We start from the raw sequence: 23,200 nt of genomic DNA on the forward strand, positions 1-23,200 counted from the left end.
CGGGGTTATATAGGCTCGGGACGGTGTGTCTGGCAGTGACGGGGTTATATAGGCTCGGGACGGCCCGTCTGGCAGTGACGGGGTTATATAGGCTCGGGACGGCCCGTCTGGCAGTGACGGGGTTATATAGGCTCGGGACGGTGTGTCTGGCAGTGACGGGGTTATATAGGCTCGGGACGGTGTGTCTGGCAGTGACGGGGTTATATAGGCTCGGGACGGTGTGTCTGGCAGTGACGGGGTTATATAGGCTCGGGACGGTGTGTTTGGCAGTGACGGGGTTATATAGGCTCGGGACGGTGTGTCTGGCAGTGACGGGGTTATATAGGCTCGGGACGGTGTGTCTGGCAGTGACGGGTTATATAGGCTCAGGACGGCCCGTCTGGCAGTGACGGGGTTATATAGGCTCGGGACGGTGTGTCTGGCAGTGACGGGGTTATATAGGCTCGGGACGGTGTGTCTGGCAGTGACGGGTTATATAGGCTCGGGACGGCCCGTCTGGCAGTGACGGGGTTATATAGTCTTGGGACGGTGTGTCTGGCAGTGACGGGGTTATATAGTCTTGGGACAATGTGTCTGGCAGTGACGGGTAATATAGGCTCGGGACGGCCCTTCTGGCAGTGACGGGGTTATATAGGCTCGGGACGGCCCGTCTGGCAGTGACGGGGTTATATAGGCTCGGGACGGCCCGTCTGGCAGTGACGAGGTTATATAGGCTCGGGACGGCCCGTCTGGCAGTGACGGGGTTATATAGGCTCGGGACGGTGTGTCTGGCAGTGACGGGGTTATATAGGCTCGGGACGGCGTGTCTGGCAGTGACGGGGTTATATAGGCTCGGGACGGCCCATCTGGCAGTGACGGGGTTATATAGGCTCGGGACGGTGTGTCTGGCAGTGACGGGGTTATATAGGCTCGGGACGATGTGTCTGGCAGTGACGGGGTTATATAGGCTCGGGACGGTGTGTCTGGCAGTGACGGGGTTATATAGGCTCGGGACGGTGTGTCTGGCAGTGACGGGGTTATATAGGCTCGGGACGGCCCGTCTGGCAGTGACGGGGTTATATAGGCTCGGGACGGTGTGTCTGGCAGTGACGGGGTTATATAGGCTCGGGACGGTGTGTCTGGCAGTGACGGGGTTATATAGGCTCGGGACGGTGTGTCTGGCAGTGACGGGGTTATATAGGCTCGGGACGGTGTGTCTGGCAGTGACGGGGTTATATAGGCTCGGGACGGTGTGTCTGGCAGTGACGGGGTTATATAGTCTCGGGACGGTGTGTCTGGCAGTGACGGGGTTATATAGGCTCGGGACGGTGTGTCTGGCAGTGACGGGGTTATATAGGCTCGGGACGGTGTGTCTGGCAGTGACGGGGTTATATAGGCTCGGGGAGGCATGTTTGGCAGTGACAGGGTTATATAGTCTTGGGACAGCCCGTCTGGCAGTGACGGGGTTATATAGGCTCGGGACGGCCCGTCTGGCAGTGACGGGGTTATATAGGCTCGGGACGGTGTGTCTGGCAGTGACGGGTTATATAGGCTCGGGACGGTGTGTCTGGCAGTGACGGGTTATATAGGCTCGGGACGGCGTGTCTGGCAGTGACTGGGTTATATAGGCTCGGGACGGTGTGTCTGGCAGTGACGGGGTTATATAGGCTCGGGACGGCGTGTCTGGCAGTGACTGGGTTATATAGGCTCGGGACGGTGTGTCTGGCAGTGACGGGTTATATAGGCTCGGGACGGTGTGTCTGGCAGTGACGGGTTATATAGGCTCGGGACGGTGTGTCTGGCAGTGACGGGTTATATAGGCTCGGGACGGTGTGTCTGGCAGTGACAGGGTTATATAGGCTCGGGACGGCGTGTCTGGCAGTGACGGGTTATATAGGCTCGGGACGGTGTGTCTGGCAGTGACGGGTTATATAGGCTCGGGACGGCCCGTCTGGCAGTGACGGGGTTATATAGGCTCGGGACGGTGTGTCTGGCAGTGACGGGTTATATAGGCTCAGGACGGCCCGTCTGGCAGTGACGGGGTTATATAGGCTCGGGACGGTGTGTCTGGCAGTGACGGGGTTATATAGGCTCGGGACGGCCCGTCTGGCAGTGACGGGGTTATATAGGCTCGGGACGGTGTGTCTGGCAGTGACGGGGTTATATAGGCTCGGGACGGTGTGTCTGGCAGTGACGGGGTTATATAGGCTCGGGACGGTGTGTCTGGCAGTGACGGGGTTATATAGGCTCGGGACGGTGTGTCTGGCAGTGACGGGGTTATATAGGCTCGGGACGGTGTGTCTGGCAGTGACGGGTTATATAGGCTCGGGACGGTGTGTCTGGCAGTGACGGGGTTATATAGGCTCGGGACGGTGTGTCTGGCAGTGACGGGGTTATATAGGCTCGGGACGGTGTGTCTGGCAGTGACGGGGTTATATAGGCTCGGGACGGTGTGTCTGGCAGTGACGGGTTATATAGGCTCGGGACGGTGTGTCTGGCAGTGACGGGTTAGATAGGCTCAGGACGGCCCGTCTGGCAGTGACGGGGTTATATAGGCTCGGGACGGTGTGTCTAGCAGTGACGGGGTTATATAGGCTCGGGACGGTGTGTCTGGCAGTGACGGGGTTATATAGGCTCGGGACGGCCCGTCTGGCAGTGACGGGGTTATATAGGCTCGGGACGGCCCGTCTGGCAGTGACGGGGTTATATAGGCTCGGGACGGTGTGTCTGGCAGTGACGGGGTTATATAGGCTCGGGACGGTGTGTCTGGCAGTGACGGGGTTATATAGGCTCGGGACGGCGTGTCTGGCAGTGACGGGGTTATATAGGCTCGGGACGGCGTGTCTGGCAGTGACGGGGTTATATAGGCTCGGGACGGTGTGTCTGGCAGTGACGGGGTTATATAGGCTCGGGGAGGCATGTTTGGCAGTGACGGGGTTAAGATCTCGCCCAGGTTCCCGTGCTGCGGTAAAGCGTACCCGTGTGACGTGTGTCACGACAGCGATCAGGACCACGAGATGGAGCTGGCGTCACGCATGATCTGCGGCTATTGCTCTAAAGAACAGGTAAGGAGAGACCCCGCTGTACCTTATTACAGGGTCCTGTGAGGGCGTCTTCCCCTCTGCACCATCATTTCCCCCTCTCCCTCCTTTCCCTCTCACACCCTCCTCTCCCTCCTTTCCCTCTCACATCCTCCTCTCCCTCCATTCTCTCACACATCCCCCTCTCCCTCCTTTCTCTCACACATCCCGCTCTCCCTCCTTTCCCTCTCACATCCCCCTATCCCTCCTTTCTCTCTCACATCCCCCTCTCCCTCCTTTCTCTCTCACATCCCCCTCTCCCTCCTTTCTCTCACACATCCCGCTCTCCCTCCTTTCTCTCTCACATCCCCCTCTCCCTCCTTTCTCTCACACATCCCCCTCTCCCTCCTTTCCCTCTCACATCCCCCTCTCCCTCCTTTCTCTCTCACATCCCCCTCTCCCTCCTTTCTCTCACACATCCCCCTCTCCCTCCTTTCTCTCACACATCCCCCTCTCCCTCCTTTCTCTCTCACATCCCCCTCTCCCTCCTTTCTCTCTCACATCCCCCTCTCCCTCCTTTCTCTCTCACATCCCCCTCTCCCTCCTTTCTCTCACACATCCCCCTCTCCCTCCTTTCTCTCTCACATCCCCCTCTCCCTCCTTTCTCTCACACATCCCCCTCTCCCTCCTTTCTCTCACACATCCCCCTCTCCCTCCTTTCTCTCTCACATCCCACTCTCCCTCCTTTCTCTCACACATCCCCCTCTCCCTCCTTTCTCTCTCACATCCCCCTCTCCCTCCTTTCTCTCACACATCCCCCTCTCCCTCCTTTCTCTCTCACATCCCCCTCTCCCTCCTTTCTCTCTCACACCCTCCTCTCCCTCCTTTCCCTCTCACATCCCCCTCTCCCTCTCACATCCCCCTCTCCCTCTCACATCCCCCTCTCCCTCCTTTCTCTCTCACATCCCCATCTCCCTCCTTTCCCTCTCACATCCCCATCTCCCTCCTTTCTCTCTCACATCCCCCTCTCCCTCCTTTCTCTCTCACATCCCCCTCTCCCTCCTTTCCCTCTCACATCCCCCTCTCCCTCCTTTCTCTCTCACATCCTCATCTCCCTCCTTTCTCTCTCACACCCCCCTCTCCCTCCTTTCCCTCTCACATCCCCCTCTCCCTCTCACATCCCCCTCTCCCTCTCACATCCCCCTCTCCCTCCTTTCTCTCTCACATCCCCATCTCCCTCCTTTCCCTCTCACATCCCCCTCTCCCTCCTTTCCCTCTCACATCCCCCTCTCCCTCCTTTCTCTCTCACATCCCCATCTCCCTCATTTCTCTCTTACATCCCCCTCTCCCTCCTTTCCCTCTCACATCCCCCTCTCCCTCCTTTCTCTCTCACATCCCCCTCTCCCTCCTTTCTCTCTCACATCCCCCTCTCCCTCCTTTCTCTCTCACATCCCCCTCTCCCTCCTTTCTCTCTCACATCCCCCTCTCCCTCCTTTCTCTCACACATCCCCCTCTCCCTCCTTTCTCTCTCACGTCCCCCTCTCCCTTCTTTCTCTCTCACGTCCCCCTCTCCCTCCTTTCTCTCTCACACCCTCCTCTCCCTCCTTTCCCTCTCACATCCCCCTCTCCCTCCTTTCTCTCACATCCCGCTCTCCCTCCTTTCTCTCTCACATCCCCCTCTCCCTCCTTTCTCTCTCACATCACCCTCTCCCTCCTTTCTCTCTCACATCCCACTCTCACATCCCCCTCTCCCTCCTTTCCCTCTCACATCCCCCTCTCCCTCCTTTCTCTCACATCCCGCTCTCCCTCCTTTCTCTCTCACATCCCCCTCTCCCTCCTTTCTCTCTCACATCACCCTCTCCCTCCTTTCTCTCTCACATCCCACTCTCACATCCCCCTCTCCCTCCTTTCCCTCTCACATCCCCCTCTCCCTCTCACATCCCCCTCTCCCTCTCACATCCCCCTCTCCCTCCTTTCTCTCTCACATCCCGCTCTCCCTCCTTTCTCTCTCACGTCACCCTCTCCCTCCTTTCTCTCACATCCCCCTCTCCCTCCTTTGTCTCTCACGTCCCCCTCTCCCTCCTTTCTCTCTCACATCCCCCTCTCCCTCCTTTCTCTCTTACATCCCCCTCTCACATCCCCCTCTCCCTCCTTTCCCTCTCACATCCCCCTCTCCCTCCTTTCTCTCTCACATCCCCCTCTCCCTCCTTTCTCTCTCACATCCCCCACTCCCTCCTTTCTCTCTCACATCCCCTCTCCCTCCTTTTTCTCTCACATCCCCCCTCTCCCTCCTTTCTCTCTCACATCCCCCCTCTCCCTCCTTTCTCTCTCACATCCCCCCTCTCCCTCCTTTCTCTCTCACATCCTCCCTCCCCCTCCTTTCTCTCTCACATCCCCCTCTCCCTCCTTTCTCTCTCACATCCCCCTCTCCCTCCTTTCTCTCTCACATCCCCCACTCCCTCCTTTCTCTCTCACATCCCCTCTCCCTCCTTTTTCTCTCACATCCCCCCTCTCCCTCCTTTCTCTCTCACATCCCCCCTCTCCCTCCTTTCTCTCTCACATCCCCCCTCTCCCTCCTTTCTCTCTCACATCCTACCTCCCCCTCCTTTCTCTCTCACATCCCCCTCTCCCTCCTTTCTCTTTCACATCCCCCTCTCCCTCCTTTCTCTCTCACATCCCTCCTCTCCCTCCTTTCTCTCTCACATCCCCTGTCTCCCTCCTTTCTCTCACATCCCCCTCTCCATTCTTTGACTCCTCCCTCCTTGCACTCTCCCCCGTTCCCCACTCTCCCTCCTTTGGCTCTCCATGTCCCCCCTTCTCCCCCTTTTGGCTCTCCCCCTCCCCCGTTTGACTCTCTCCATCCCCCCTCTCCCTCCTTTGGCTCGCTCCGTCCCCCCCTCTCCCTCCTTTGGCTCTCCCCGTCCCCCCGTCTCTCCCTCCCTCTCCCCATGGTATTGAAGATATTTAGTTGTATGTCCCAGTGTGGGCAGCGCTGCAGTGGTTGTCCTTGATCATTGCTTTTGTTTGTGGAGAAGTGACCCTCTGATCTCCGTCCCTTGTATCTTCCCTGCAGCCGTATAGCAACGTGAAGCCGTGTGTGACCTGCGGGAACATGATGAACAAAGCGTTCCACTCCAGCCACTGGGAGGGAGGCAAAGGGTGCAGGAACAGAGTGAGCATGTGCAGGTACGTCTGCGGGAACACATATACCCACCATCAAGGCCAGGCACTGCCATTCACTGCACTCACCCACCATCAAGGCAAGCGCTGCCATTCACTGCACTCACCCACCATCAAAGCCAGGCGCTGCCATTCACTTCACTCACCCACCATCAAGGCCAGGCACCTGACTCTTTTTCCGCTGTCTCAGAGGAGGATGTGTCACTGTTGATCTCCTCTTCTCCCTCTACCACTTGCCCTCTTAATCCCATTCCCTCCCATCTCCTAAAACCTCTTGCTCCTACTATAATCCCTATGCTCACACATATTTTTAACTCCCCCTCTGCTCTGGTACTTTTCCCTCCTCCTTCAAACATACTGTACAACAGTTATACCATTACTCAAAAACAGCAAGCTTGACCCTACCTGTCCGTCTAACTATCGACCTGTCTCCCTCCTGCCTTTTGCCTCTAAACTCCTTGAATGTCTTGTATTATCTCAACACCCATTCTCTCCTAGACCCTCTACAATCTGGCTTCCGCACTGCTCACTCCACTGAAACAGCCCTCACTCAAATAACTAATGACCTCCATGCTGCCAAAGACAGACGTCATTACACTCTGCTCATATTACTTGACCTTTCTGCAGCATTTAATACCGTGGACCACCCTCTTCTTCACATTCTACATACTCTTGGTATTCGGAACAAGCTCTATCCTGGATCTCCTCTTACCTCTTCCATCGTACTTTCAGTGTTTCTTCTGCTAACACCACTTCCTCCTCTATCGATCTCTCTGTGGGGGTACCCCAGGGCTTTGTCCTGGGACCTCTTCTCTTTTCTCTGTACACTCTCTAGGTGACCTAATCACATCTCTTGAGTTCAAATATCACCTCTATGCTGACACACAAATTTACTTTTCCACCCCATACCTTACACCTGCTGTACAGACTAAAGTTGCTGAATGTCTCTCTGCTATATCATCCTGGATGGCCCTCCGCCGCCTTAAACTTAACATGACAAAAACAGAGCTCCTCATACTTCCTCCCAAACCTGGCCCTACTACCTTCTTCCACATTACTGTTGGAAGTACTATAATTCACCCAGTAGCCCAAGCACACTGCCTAGGGGTCACACTCGACTCCTCTCTCACATTCTCCTCTCACATTCAAAAGGCAGCTAAAACCTGTCGTTTTTTCCTCTGCAAAATTACAAATATATGCCCTTTCCTCTGTTGCTCGACTGCTTAAACTCTCACACAGGCCCTCATTCTCTCCCGTCTAGACTACTGTAACCTCCTGCTGTCCGGCCTTCCTGCCTCTCACCTGTCTCCCCTACAATCCTAAATGCTGCTGCCAGAATCACTCTACTCTTTCCTAAATCTGTCTCAGCATCTCCCCTGCTGAAATCCCTCTCCTGGCTTCCGATCAAATCCTACATCTCACACTCAATTCTCCTCCTCACGTTTAAAGCTTTACACTCATCTGCCCCTCCTTACATCTCAGCCCTAATTTCTCGCTATGCACGTCCCGACTCTTGCTCAAGGATGTCTGCCCTCTGCCCTCTCCCGCCTTAACCCCTTCTCACTGACTGCCCCACACCTCTGGAATGCCCTTCCCCTCACTTTCCGACTAGCACCCTCTATTAACCGTAACAGACTTTAGTGGATATGCAATGTTATGATAGGGCCCTTTCAACAAAGTTGTTATAACACCTAGGTGTATGACACTGCAATAGGAGCTAGCTCTGGGTCCTGACACAGACTTGGCATACGATGCGCCCAGGTCACGCCATATTTTGGGGCTTTGCTGTACTATCTTTCCGCCATTAGACATACCTTATGCATGATATGCCACGCAGATTGTCTGCAGTAATTCTGAACCTTATGGTACAACCTCTATAGGGATTGTTAAACAGCAAACATTAAGGTATGATGGAATTTATCCACATGTATTTACACATGATCCAGAGTGTTTAAATGGCTATCCCAACTACACTATACATACAAATAAGATATTAATCCGTGCAAGGATATGCTACACTAACAAGCCTGAATAAATATAGTGTGATATCAATTAACTTATCATACCAGGCACTCTCTATAGGATTATAACATTGTATCGGTTTTATATCAATCACTGATATGGATGTATAAGAATCAGCAGAGTTCCTATCGATATAGATAGTTTACTGAGCAAATACTGACTTTACTAGCCACTCTGAATGGGGTATTTTAATAGGTTTGAATGATATGTATGTGTTTTTAATGAGTATTTAGACTAATAAAACTTTATTATTTTCTTTGGACTTATTGGTATTATAAGGGTCATTAATTCCCTATACAGCTGACTATACAGGTAATTATTCCTGTCGGTTCATTGTTGTCCATTATATTTCTTTCCAGCACTGAGTGCCGGGTGCTTTGGGGATACTTTTTTTGATCCCTCTTGGATCACACTGTTATATATATATATACATTTGTCCCTTCCGAGCACCTGCTTATTTATGTATTAATTGTGTATTAATAGGATGAGCGATCTCATTCCCTTTAAAGTGTTATAAATCCTAGCTCAACAAAATACTGTATATGCATAGAGGTAATATCAGTACTAATATATTCCTCAGCGCAGTGCGGCAGTGAGAGGTAGTATCAGTACTAATATATTCCTCAGCGCAGTGCCGCAGTGAGAGGTAATATCAATACTAATATATTCCTCAGCGCAGTGCCGCAATGAGAGGTAATATCAGTACTAATATATTCCTCAGCGCAGTGCCGCAGTGAGAGGTAATATCAGTACTAATATATTCCTAGCGCAGTGCGGCTGTAAGAGGTAATATCAGTACTAATATATTCTTCAGCGCAGTGCGGCTGTGAGAGGTAATATCAGTACTAATATATTCCCAGCGCAGTGCCGCAGTGAGAGGTAGTATCAGTACTAATATATTCCTCAGCGCAGTGCCGCAGTGAGAGGTAATATCAGTACTAATATATTCCTAGCGCAGTGCGGCTGTGAGAGGTAATATCAGTACTAATATATTCCTAGCGCAGTGCCGCAGTGAGAGGTAATATCAGTACTAATATATTCCTCAGCGCAGTGCGGCTGTGAGAGGTAATATCAGTACTAATATATTCCTAGCGCAGTGCGGCTGTGAGAGGTAATATCAGTACTAATATATTCCTCAGCGCAGTGCGGCAGTGAGAGGTAATATCAGTACTAATATATTCCTCAGCGCAGTGCGGCAGTGAGAGGTAATATCAGTACTAATATATTCCTCAGCGCAGTGCGGCTGTGAGAGGTAATATCAGTACTAATATATTCCTCAGCGCAGTGCGGCAGTGAGAGGTAATATCAGTACTAATATATTCCTCAGCGCAGTGCGGCTGTGAGAGGTAATATCAGTACTAATATATTCCTCAGCGCAGTGCGGCAGTGAGAGGTAATATCAGTACTAATATATTCCTCAGCGCAGTGCCGCAGTGAGAGGTAATATCAGTACTAATATATTCCTCAGCGCAGTGCCGCAGTGAGAGGTAATATCAGTACTAATATATTCCTCAGCGCAGTGCCGCAGTGAGAGGTAATATCAGTACTAATATATTCCTCAGCGCAGTGCCACAGTGAGAGGTAATATCAGTACTAATATATTCCTAGCGCAGTGCCGCAGTGAGAGGTAATATCAGTACTAATATATTCCTCAGCGCAGTGCGGCTGTGAGAGGTAATATCAGTACTAATATATTCCTCAGCGCAGTGCGGCAGTGAGAGTACTAATATATTCCTAGCGCAGTGCGGCTGTGAGAGGTAATATCAGTACTAATATATTCCTCAGCGCAGTGCGGCAGTGAGAGGTAATATCAGTGCTAATATATTCCTCAGCGCAGTGCCGGAGTGTGAGGTAATTTCAGTACTAATATATTCCTAGCGCAGTGCGGCAGTGAGAGGTAATATCAGTACTAATATATTCCTCAGCGCAGTGCCGCTGTGAGAGGTAATATCAGTACTAATATATTCCTCAGCGCAGTGCGGCAGTGAGAGGTAATATCAGTACTAATATATTCCTAGCGCAGTGCCGCAGTGAGAGGTAATATCAGTACTAATATATTCCTCAGCGCAGTGCGGCTGTGAGAGGTAATATCAGTACTAATATATTCCTCAGCGCAGTGCGGCAGTGAGAGGTAATATCAGTACTAATATATTCCTAGCGCAGTGCGGCAGTGAGAGGTAATATCAGTACTAATATATTCCTCAGCGCAGTGCCGCAGTGAGAGGTAATTTCAGTACTAATATATTCCTAGCGCAGTGCGGCAGTGAGAGGTAATATCAGTACTAATATATTCCTCAGCGCAGTGCGGCAGTGAGAGGTAATATCAGTACTAATATATTCCTAGCGCAGTGCGGCAGTGAGAGGTAATATCAGTACTAATATATTCCTAGCGTAGTACGGCAGTGAGAGGTAATATCAGTACTAATATATTCCTAGCGCAGTGCGGCAGTGAGAGGTAATATCAGTACTAATATATTCCTAGCGCAGTGCCGCAGTGAGAGGTAGTATCAGTACTAATATATTCCTAGCGCAGTGCGGCTGTGAGAGGTAATATCAGTACTAATATATTCCTAGCGCAGTGCGGCTGTGAGAGGTAATATCAGTACTAATATATTCCTCAGCGCAGTGCCGCAGTGAGAGGTAATATCAGTACTAATATATTCCTCAGCGCAGTGCAGCAGTTAGAGGTAATATCAATACTAATATATTCCTCAGCGCAGTGCTGCAGTGAGAGGTAATATCAGTACTAATATATTCCTAGCGCAGTGCGGCAGTGAGAGGTAATTTCAGTACTAATATATTCCTCAGCGCAGTGCGGCAGTGAGAGGTAATATCAGTACTAATATATTCCTAGCGTAGTACGGCAGTGAGAGGTAATATCAGTACTAATATATTCCTAGCGCAGTGCGGCAGTGAGAGGTAATATCAGTACTAATATATTCCTAGCGCAGTGCCGCAGTGAGAGGTAGTATCAGTACTAATATATTCCTAGCGCAGTGCGGCTGTGAGAGGTAATATCAGTACTAATATATTCCTAGCGCAGTGCGGCTGTGAGAGGTAATATCAGTACTAATATATTCCTCAGCGCAGTGCCGCAGTGAGAGGTAATATCAGTACTAATATATTCCTCAGCGCAGTGCAGCAGTTAGAGGTAATATCAATACTAATATATTCCTCAGCGCAGTGCTGCAGTGAGAGGTAATATCAGTACTAATATATTCCTAGCGCAGTGCGGCAGTGAGAGGTAATTTCAGTACTAATATATTCCTCAGCGCAGTGCGGCAGTGAGAGGTAATATCAGTACTAATATATTCCTAGCGCAGTGCCGCAGTGAGAGGTAATATCAGTACTAATATATTCCTAGCACAGTGCGGCAGTGAGAGGTAATATCAGTACTAATATATTCCTAGCGCAGTGCCGCAGTGAGAGGTAGTATCAGTACTAATATATTCCTCAGCGCAGTGCCGCAGTGAGAGGTAATATCAGTACTAATATATTCCTAGCACAGTGAGAGGTAATATCAGTACTAATATATTCCTCAGCGCAGTGCCGCAGTGAGAGGTAATATCAGTACTAATATATTCCTCAGCGCAGTGCCGCAGTGAGAGGTAATATCAGTACTAATATATTCCTAGCGCAGTGCCGCAGTGAGAGGTAATATCAGTACTAATATATTCCTCAGCGCAGTGCCGCAGTGAGAGATAATATCAGTACTAATATATTCCTAGCGCAGTGCGGCAGTAAGAGGTAATATCAGTGCTAATATATTCCTCAGCGCAGTGCTGCAGTGAGAGGTAATATCAGTACTAATATATTCCTAGCGCAGTGCGGCAGTAAGAGGTAATATCAGTACTAATATATTCCTCAGCGCAGTGCTGCAGTGAGAGGTAATATCAGTACTAATATATTCCTAGCGCAGTGCCGCAGTGAGAGGTAATATCAGTACTAATATATTCCTAGCACAGTGCGGCAGTGAGAGGTAATATCAGTACTAATATATTCCTCAGCGCAGTGAGAGGTAATATCAGTACTAATATATTCCTCAGCGCAGTGCGGCAGTGAGAGGTAATATCAGTAGTAATATATTCCTAGCGCAGTGCGGCTGTGAGAGGTAATATCAGTACTAATATATTCGTAGCGCAGTGCGGCTGTGAGAGGTAATATCAGTACTAATATATTCTTCAGCGCAGTGCGGCAGTGAGAGGTAATATCAGTACCAATATATTCCTCAGCGCAGTGCCGCAGTGAGAGGTAATATCAGTACTAATATATTCCTCAGCGCAGTGCGGCAGTGAGAGGTAATATCAGTACTAATATATTCCTCAGCGCAGTGCGGCAGTAAGAGGTAATATCAGTACTAATATATTCCTCAGCGCAGTGCGGCAGTGAGAGGTAATATCAGTACTAATATATTCCTCAGCGCAGTGCGGCAGTGAGAGGTAATATCAGTACTAATATATTCCTAGCGCAGTGCGGCAGTGAGAGGTAATATCAGTACTAATATATTCCTAGCGCAGTGCCGCAGTGAGAGGTAGTATCAGTACTAATATATTCCTAGCGCAGTGCGGCTGTGAGAGGTAATATCAGTACTAATATATTCCTAGCGCAGTGCGGCTCTGAGAGGTAATATCAGTACTAATATATTCCTCAGCGCAGTGCCGCAGTGAGAGGTAATATCAGTACTAATATATTCCTAGCGCAGTGCGGCAGTGAGAGGTAATATCAGTGCTAATATATTCCTCAGCGCAGTGCCGGAGTGTGAGGTAATTTCAGTACTAATATATTCCTAGCGCAGTGCGGCAGTGAGAGGTAATATCAGTACTAATATATTCCTCAGCGCAGTGCGGCAGTGAGAGGTAATATCAGTACTAATATATTCCTCAGCGCAGTGCGGCAGTGAGAGGTAATATCAGTACTAATATATTCCTAGCGCAGTGCCGCAGTGAGAGGTAATATCAGTACTAATATATTCCTAGCGCAGTGCGGCAGTGAGAGGTAATATCAGTGCTAATATATTCCTCAGCGCAGTGAGAGGTAATATCAGTACTAATATATTCCTAGCGCAGTGCGGCAGTAAGAGGTAATATCAGTACTAATATATTCCTCAGCGCAGTGGCGCAGTGTGAGGTAATATCAGTACTAATATATTCCTAGCGCAGTGCCGCAGTGAGAGGTAATATCAGTACTAATATATTCCTAGCACAGTGCGGCAGTGAGAGGTAATATCAGTACTAATATATTCCTCAGCGCAGTGAGAGGTAATATCAGTACTAATATATTCCTAGCGCAGTGCCGCAGTGTGAGGTAATATCAGTACTAATATATTCCTCAGCGCAGTGCGGCAGTGAGAGGTAATATCAGTACTAATATATTCCTCAGCGCAGTGAGAGGTAATATCAGTACCAATATATTCCTCAGCGCAGTGCCGCAGTTAGAGGTAATATCAATACTAATATATTCCTCAGCGCAGTGCCGCAGTGAGAGGTAATATCAGTACTAATATATTCCTAGCGCAGTGCGGCAGTGTGAGGTAATATCAGTACTAATATATTCCTCAGCGCAGTGCCGCAGTGAGAGGTAATATCAGTACTAATATATTCCTCAGCGCAGTGCCGCAGTGAGAGGTAATATCAGTACTAATATATTCCTCAGCACAGTGCCGCAGTGAGAGGTAATATCAGTACTAATATATTCCTAGCGCAGTGCCGCAGTGAGAGGTAATATCAGTACTAATATATTCCTAGCACAGTGCGGCTGTGAGAGGTAATATCAGTACTAATATATTCCTAGCGCTGTGCCGCAGTGAAAGGTAGTATCAGTACTAATATATTCCTCAGCGCAGTGCGGCAGTGAGAGGTAATATCAGTACTAATATATTCCTCAGCGCAGTGCCGCAGTGAGAGGTAGTTTCAGTATTAATATATTCCTCAGCGCAGTGCCGCAGTGTGAGGTAATATCAGTACTCATATATTCCTCAGTGCAGTGCCGCAGTGAGAGGTAGTATCAGTACTAATATATTCCTAGCGCAGTGCCGCAGTGAGAGGTAATATCAGTACTAATATATTCCTAGCACAGTGCGGCAGTGAGAGATAATATCAGTACTAATATATTCCCAGCGCAGTGCGGCAGTGAGAGGTAATATCAGTACTAATATATTCCTAGCACAGTGCTACAGTGAGAGGTAATATCAGTACTAATATATTCCTCAGCGCAGTGAGAGGTAATATCAATACTAATATATTCCTCAGCGCAGTGCCGCAGTGAGAGGTAATATCAGTACTAATATATTCCTCAGCGCAGTGCGGCAGTGAGAGGTAATATCAGTACCAATATATTCCTCAGCGCAGTGCCGCAGTGAGAGGTAATATCAGTACTAATATATTCCTAGAGCAGTGCGGCAGTGAGAGGTAATATCAGTACTAATATATTCCTCAGCGCAGTGCGGCAGTGAGAGGTAATATCAGTACTAATATATTCCTAGCACAGTGCTGCAGTGAGAGGTAATATCAGTACTAATATATTCCTAGCAGGGTGCCGCAGTGAGAGGTAATATCAGTACTAATATATTCCTCAGCGCAGTGCGGCTGTGAGAGGTAATATCAGTACTAATATATTCCTCAGCGCAGTGCGGCAGTGAGAGTACTAATATATTCGTAGCGCAGTGCGGCTGTGAGAGGTAATATCAGTACTAATATATTCTTCAGCGCAGTGCGGCAGTGAGAGGTAATATCAGTACCAATATATTCCTCAGCGCAGTGCCGCAGTGAGAGGTAATATCAGTACTAATATATTCCTCAGCGCAGTGCGGCAGTGAGAGGTAATATCAGTACTAATATATTCCTCAGCGCAGTGCGGCAGTAAGAGGTAATATCAGTACTAATATATTCCTCAGCGCAGTGCGGCAGTGAGAGGTAATATCAGTACTAATATATTCCTCAGCGCAGTGCGGCAGTGAGAGGTAATATCAGTACTAATATATTCCTAGCGCAGTGCGGCAGTGAGAGGTAATATCAGTACTAATATATTCCTAGCGCAGTGCCGCAGTGAGAGGTAGTATCAGTACTAATATATTCCTAGCGCAGTGCGGCTGTGAGAGGTAATATCAGTACTAATATATTCCTAGCGCAGTGCGGCTCTGAGAGGTAATATCAGTACTAATATATTCCTCAGCGCAGTGCCGCAGTGAGAGGTAATATCAGTACTAATATATTCCTAGCGCAGTGCGGCAGTGAGAGGTAATATCAGTGCTAATATATTCCTCAGCGCAGTGCCGGAGTGTGAGGTAATTTCAGTACTAATATATTCCTCAGCGCAGTGCCGCAGTGTGAGGTAATATCAGTACTCATATATTCCTCAGTGCAGTGCCGCAGTGAGAGGTAGTATCAGTACTAATATATTCCTAGCGCAGTGCCGCAGTGAGAGGTAATATCAGTACTAATATATTCCTAGCACAGTGCGGCAGTGAGAGATAATATCAGTACTAATATATTCCCAGCGCAGTGCGGCAGTGAGAGGTAATATCAGTACTAATATATTCCTAGCACAGTGCTACAGTGAGAGGTAATATCAGTACTAATATATTCCTCAGCGCAGTGAGAGGTAATATCAATACTAATATATTCCTCAGCGCAGTGCCGCAGTGAGAGGTAATATCAGTACTAATATATTCCTCAGCGCAGTGCGGCAGTGAGAGGTAATATCAGTACCAATATATTCCTCAGCGCAGTGCCGCAGTGAGAGGTAATATCAGTATTAATATATTCCTAGCGCAGTGCGGCAGTGAGAGGTAATATCAGTACTAATATATTCCTCAGCGCAGTGCGGCAGTGAGAGGTAATATCAGTACTAATATATTCCTAGCACAGTGCTGCAGTGAGAGGTAATATCAGTACTAATATATTCCTAGCAGGGTGCCGCAGTGAGAGGTAATATCAGTACTAATATATTCCTCAGCGCAGTGCGGCTGTGAGAGGTAATATCAGTACTAATATATTCCTCAGCGCAGTGCGGCAGTGAGAGTACTAATATATTCGTAGCGCAGTGCGGCTGTGAGAGGTAATATCAGTACTAATATATTCTTCAGCGCAGTGCGGCAGTGAGAGGTAATATCAGTACCAATATATTCCTCAGCGCAGTGCCGCAGTGAGAGGTAATATCAGTACTAATATATTCCTCAGCGCAGTGCGGCAGTGAGAGGTAATATCAGTACTAATATATTCCTCAGCGCAGTGCGGCAGTAAGAGGTAATATCAGTACTAATATATTCCTCAGCGCAGTGCGGCAGTGAGAGGTAATATCAGTACTAATATATTCCTCAGCGCAGTGCGGCAGTGAGAGGTAATATCAGTACTAATATATTCCTAGCGCAGTGCGGCAGTGAGAGGTAATATCAGTACTAATATATTCCTAGCGCAGTGCCGCAGTGAGAGGTAGTATCAGTACTAATATATTCCTAGCGCAGTGCGGCTGTGAGAGGTAATATCAGTACTAATATATTCCTAGCGCAGTGCGGCTCTGAGAGGTAATATCAGTACTAATATATTCCTCAGCGCAGTGCCGCAGTGAGAGGTAATATCAGTACTAATATATTCCTAGCGCAGTGCGGCAGTGAGAGGTAATATCAGTGCTAATATATTCCTCAGCGCAGTGCCGGAGTGTGAGGTAATTTCAGTACTAATATATTCCTAGCGCAGTGCGGCAGTGAGAGGTAATATCAGTACTAATATATTCCTCAGCGCAGTGCGGCAGTGAGAGGTAATATCAGTACTAATATATTCCTCAGCGCAGTGCGGCAGTGAGAGGTAATATCAGTACTAATATATTCCTAGCGCAGTGCCGTAGTGAGAGGTAATATCAGTACTAATATATTCCTAGCACAGTGCGGCTGTGAGAGGTAATATCCGTACTAATATATTCCTAGCGCAGTGCCGCAGTGAGAGGTAGTATCAGTACTAATATATTCCTCAGCGCAGTGCCGCAGTGTGAGGTAATATCAGTACTAATATATTCCTAGCGCAGTGAGAGGTAATATCAGTACTAATATATTCCTAGCGCAGTGCGGCAGTGAGAGGTAATATCAGTGCTAATATATTCCTCAGCGCAGTGAGAGGTAATATCAGTACTAATATATTCCTAGCGCAGTGCGGCAGTAAGAGGTAATATCAGTACTAATATATTCCTCAGCGCAGTGGCGCAGTGTGAGGTAATATCAGTACTAATATATTCCTAGCGCAGTGCCGCAGTGAGAGGTAATATCAGTACTAATATATTCCTAGCACAGTGCGGTAGTGAGAGGTAATATCAGTACTAATATATTCCTCAGCGCAGTGAGAGGTAATATCAGTACTAATATATTCCTAGCGCAGTGCCGCAGTGTGAGGTAATATCAGTACTAATATATTCCTCAGCGCAGTGCGGCAGTGAGAGGTAATATCAGTACTAATATATTCCTCAGCGCAGTGAGAGGTAATATCAGTACCAATATATTCCTCAGCGCAGTGCCGCAGTTAGAGGTAATATCAATACTAATATATTCCTCAGCGCAGTGCCGCAGTGAGAGGTAATATCAGTACTAATATATTCCTAGCGCAGTGCGGCAGTGTGAGGTAATATCAGTACTAATATATTCCTCAGCGCAGTGCCGCAGTGAGAGGTAATATCAATACTAATATATTCCTCAGCGCAGTGCCGCAGTGAGAGGTAATATCAGTACTAATATATTCCTCAGCGCAGTGCCGCAGTGAGAGGTAATATCAGTACTAATATATTCCTAGCGCAGTGCCGCAGTGAGAGGTAATATCAGTACTAATATATTCCTAGCGCAGTGCCGCAGTGTGAGGTAATATCAGTACTAATATATTCCTCATCGCAGTGCCGCAGTGAGAGGTAATACCAGTTCTAATATATTCCTAGCGCAGTGCGGCAGTGAGAGGTAATATCAGTACTAATATATTCCTCAGCGCAGTGTGGCTCTGAGAGGTAATATCAGTACTAATATATTCCTCAGCGCAGTGCGGCAGTGAGAGGTAATATCAGTACTAATATATTCCTCAGCGCAGTGCGGCAGTGAGAGGTAATATCAGTACTAATATATTCCTCAGCGCAGTGCCGCAGTGAGAGGTAGTATCAGTATTAATATATTCCTCAGCGCAGTGCCGCAGTGTGAGGTAATATCAGTACTCATATATTCCTCAGTGCAGTGCCGCTGTGAGAGGTAATATCAGTACTAATATATTCCTCAGCGCAGTGCCACAGTGAGAGGTAATATCAGTACTAATATTCCTAGCGCAGTGCGGCAGTGTGAGGTAATATCAGTACTAATATATTCCTAGCGCAGTGCCGCAGTGAGAGGTAATATCAGTACTAATATATTCCTCAGCGCAGTGCGGCAGTGAGAGGTAATATGAGTACTAATATATTCCTCAGCGCAGTGCGGCAGTGAGAGGTAATATCAGTACTAATATATTCCTAGCGCAGTGCGGCTGTGAGAGGTAATATCAGTACTAATATATTCGTAGCGCAGTGCGGCTGTGAGAGGTAATATCAGTACTAATATATTCTTCAGCGCAGTGCGGCAGTGAGAGGTAATATCAGTACTAATATATTCCTAGCGCATTGCGGCTGTGAGAGGTAATATCAGTACTAATATATTCCTCAGCGCAGTGCCGCAGTGAGAGGTAATATCAGTACTAATATATTCCTCAGCGCAGTGCGGCAGTGAGAGGTAATATCAGTACTAATATATTCCTAGCGCAGTGCCGCAGTGAGAGGTAATATCAGTACTAATATATTCCTCAGCGCAGTGCGGCAGTGAGAGTTAATTTCAGTACTAATATATTCCTAGCGCAGTGCGGCAGTGAGAGGTAATATCAGTACTAATATATTCCTAGCGCAGTGCCGCAGTGAGAGGTAGTATCAGTACTAATATATTCCTCAGCGCAGTGTGGCAGTGAGAGGTAATATCAGTACTAATATATTCCTAGCAGGGTGCCGCAGTGAGAGGTAATATCAGTACTAATATATTCCTAGCGCAGTGCGGCAGTGAGAGGTAATATCAGTACTAATATATTCCTCAGCGCAGTGCCGCAGTGAGAGGTAATATCAGTACTAATATATTCCTAGCGCAGTGCCGAAGTGAGAGGTAATATCAGTACTAATATATTCCTCAGCGCAGTGAGAGGTAATTTCAGTACTAATATATTCCTAGCGCAGTGCCGCAGTGAGAGGTAATATCAGTACTAATATATTCCTCAGCGCAGTGCGGCAGTAAGAGGTAATATCAGTACTAGTATATTCCTAGCGCAGTGCGGCTGTGAGAGGTAGTATCAGTACTAATATATTCCTAGCAGGGTGCCGCAGTGAGAGGTAATATCAGTACTAATATATTCCTCAGCGCAGTGCCGCAGTGAGAGGTAATATCAGTACTAATATATTCCTAGCACAGTGCGGCAGTGAGAGGTAATATCAGTACTAATATATTCCTAGCGCAGTGCGGCAGTGAGAGGTAATATCAGTACTAATATATTCCTAGCCCAGTGCGGCAGTGAGAGGTAATATCAGTACTAATATATTCCTAGCGCAGTGCGGCAGTGAGAGGTAATATCAGTACTAATATATTCCTCAGCGCAGTGAGAGGTAATATCAGTACCAATATATTCCTCAGCGCAGTGCCGCAGTTAGAGGTAATATCAGTACTAATATATTCCTCAGCGCAGTGCGGCAGTGAGAGGTAATATCAGTACTAATATATTCCTCAGCGCAGTGCGGCAGTAAGAGGTAATATCAGTACTAATATATTCCTCAGCGCAGTGCGGCAGTGAGAGGTAATATCAGTACTAATATATTCCTCAGCGCAGTGCGGCAGTGAGAGGTAATATCAGTACTAATATATTCCTAGCGCAGTGCGGCAGTGAGAGGTAATATCAGTACTAATATATTCCTAGCGCAGTGCCGCAGTGAGAGGTAGTATCAGTACTAATATATTCCTAGCGCAGTGCGGCTGTGAGAGGTAATATCAGTACTAATATATTCCTAGCGCAGTGCGGCTCTGAGAGGTAATATCAGTACTAATATATTCCTCAGCGCAGTGCCGCAGTGAGAGGTAATATCAGTACTAATATATTCCTAGCGCAGTGCGGCAGTGAGAGGTAATATCAGTGCTAATATATTCCTCAGCGCAGTGCCGGAGTGTGAGGTAATTTCAGTACTAATATATTCCTAGCGCAGTGCGGCAGTGAGAGGTAATATCAGTACTAATATATTCCTCAGCGCAGTGCGGCAGTGAGAGGTAATATCAGTACTAATATATTCCTCAGCGCAGTGCGGCAGTGAGAGGTAATATCAGTACTAATATATTCCTAGCGCAGTGCCGTAGTGAGAGGTAATATCAGTACTAATATATTCCTAGCACAGTGCGGCTGTGAGAGGTAATATCCGTACTAATATATTCCTAGCGCAGTGCCGCAGTGAGAGGTAGTATCAGTACTAATATATTCCTCAGCGCAGTGCCGCAGTGTGAGGTAATATCAGTACTAATATATTCCTAGCGCAGTGAGAGGTAATATCAGTACTAATATATTCCTAGCGCAGTGCGGCAGTGAGAGGTAATATCAGTGCTAATATATTCCTCAGCGCAGTGAGAGGTAATATCAGTACTAATATATTCCTAGCGCAGTGCGGCAGTAAGAGGTAATATCAGTACTAATATATTCCTCAGCGCAGTGGCGCAGTGTGAGGTAATATCAGTACTAATATATTCCTAGCGCAGTGCCGCAGTGAGAGGTAATATCAGTACTAATATATTCCTAGCACAGTGCGGTAGTGAGAGGTAATATCAGTACTAATATATTCCTCAGCGCAGTGAGAGGTAATATCAGTACTAATATATTCCTAGCGCAGTGCCGCAGTGTGAGGTAATATCAGTACTAATATATTCCTCAGCGCAGTGCGGCAGTGAGAGGTAATATCAGTACTAATATATTCCTCAGCGCAGTGAGAGGTAATATCAGTACCAATATATTCCTCAGCGCAGTGCCGCAGTTAGAGGTAATATCAATACTAATATATTCCTCAGCGCAGTGCCGCAGTGAGAGGTAATATCAGTACTAATATATTCCTAGCGCAGTGCGGCAGTGTGAGGTAATATCAGTACTAATATATTCCTCAGCGCAGTGCCGCAGTGAGAGGTAATATCAATACTAATATATTCCTCAGCGCAGTGCCGCAGTGAGAGGTAATATCAGTACTAATATATTCCTCAGCGCAGTGCCGCAGTGAGAGGTAATATCAGTACTAATATATTCCTAGCGCAGTGCCGCAGTGAGAGGTAATATCAGTACTAATATATTCCTAGCGCAGTGCCGCAGTGTGAGGTAATATCAGTACTAATATATTCCTCATCGCAGTGCCGCAGTGAGAGGTAATACCAGTTCTAATATATTCCTAGCGCAGTGCGGCAGTGAGAGGTAATATCAGTACTAATATATTCCTCAGCGCAGTGTGGCTCTGAGAGGTAATATCAGTACTAATATATTCCTCAGCGCAGTGCGGCAGTGAGAGGTAATATCAGTACTAATATATTCCTCAGCGCAGTGCGGCAGTGAGAGGTAATATCAGTACTAATATATTCCTCAGCGCAGTGCCGCAGTGAGAGGTAGTATCAGTATTAATATATTCCTCAGCGCAGTGCCGCAGTGTGAGGTAATATCAGTACTCATATATTCCTCAGTGCAGTGCCGCTGTGAGAGGTAATATCAGTACTAATATATTCCTCAGCGCAGTGCCACAGTGAGAGGTAATATCAGTACTAATATTCCTAGCGCAGTGCGGCAGTGTGAGGTAATATCAGTACTAATATATTCCTAGCGCAGTGCCGCAGTGAGAGGTAATATCAGTACTAATATATTCCTCAGCGCAGTGCGGCAGTGAGAGGTAATATGAGTACTAATATATTCCTCAGCGCAGTGCGGCAGTGAGAGGTAATATCAGTACTAATATATTCCTAGCGCAGTGCGGCTGTGAGAGGTAATATCAGTACTAATATATTCGTAGCGCAGTGCGGCTGTGAGAGGTAATATCAGTACTAATATATTCTTCAGCGCAGTGCGGCAGTGAGAGGTAATATCAGTACTAATATATTCCTAGCGCATTGCGGCTGTGAGAGGTAATATCAGTACTAATATATTCCTCAGCGCAGTGCCGCAGTGAGAGGTAATATCAGTACTAATATATTCCTCAGCGCAGTGCGGCAGTGAGAGGTAATATCAGTACTAATATATTCCTAGCGCAGTGCCGCAGTGAGAGGTAATATCAGTACTAATATATTCCTCAGCGCAGTGCGGCAGTGAGAGTTAATTTCAGTACTAATATATTCCTAGCGCAGTGCGGCAGTGAGAGGTAATATCAGTACTAATATATTCCTAGCGCAGTGCCGCAGTGAGAGGTAGTATCAGTACTAATATATTCCTCAGCGCAGTGTGGCAGTGAGAGGTAATATCAGTACTAATATATTCCTAGCAGGGTGCCGCAGTGAGAGGTAATATCAGTACTAATATATTCCTAGCGCAGTGCGGCAGTGAGAGGTAATATCAGTACTAATATATTCCTCAGCGCAGTGCCGCAGTGAGAGGTAATATCAGTACTAATATATTCCTAGCGCAGTGCCGAAGTGAGAGGTAATATCAGTACTAATATATTCCTCAGCGCAGTGAGAGGTAATTTCAGTACTAATATATTCCTAGCGCAGTGCCGCAGTGAGAGGTAATATCAGTACTAATATATTCCTCAGCGCAGTGCGGCAGTAAGAGGTAATATCAGTACTAGTATATTCCTAGCGCAGTGCGGCTGTGAGAGGTAGTATCAGTACTAATATATTCCTAGCAGGGTGCCGCAGTGAGAGGTAATATCAGTACTAATATATTCCTCAGCGCAGTGCCGCAGTGAGAGGTAATATCAGTACTAATATATTCCTAGCACAGTGCGGCAGTGAGAGGTAATATCAG

The 23,200-nt window shown here is 47.5% G+C and overlaps 1 protein-coding gene across 4 annotated transcripts in view; it reads left to right on the top strand.

Moving 5' to 3' along the window:
* The window catches only part of LOC142469141 (uncharacterized), a 160,481-nt gene that overhangs the window by 95,109 nt on the left and 42,172 nt on the right, over window positions 1–23,200 (top strand). For all 4 annotated transcript variants that reach the window (XM_075576080.1, XM_075576078.1, XM_075576081.1 and 1 more), the window contains exons 10-11: window positions 2,933–3,044; window positions 6,073–6,185. In XM_075576080.1, the coding sequence (XP_075432195.1) occupies window positions 2,933–3,044; window positions 6,073–6,185 (225 nt within the window). The remainder of the gene's footprint in view (window positions 1–2,932; window positions 3,045–6,072; window positions 6,186–23,200) is intronic.

The sequence above is a fragment of the Ascaphus truei genome, chromosome 18 (genome assembly GCF_040206685.1).
Source record: "Ascaphus truei isolate aAscTru1 chromosome 18, aAscTru1.hap1, whole genome shotgun sequence".
Classification (NCBI taxonomy): Eukaryota; Metazoa; Chordata; class Amphibia; order Anura; family Ascaphidae; genus Ascaphus; species Ascaphus truei.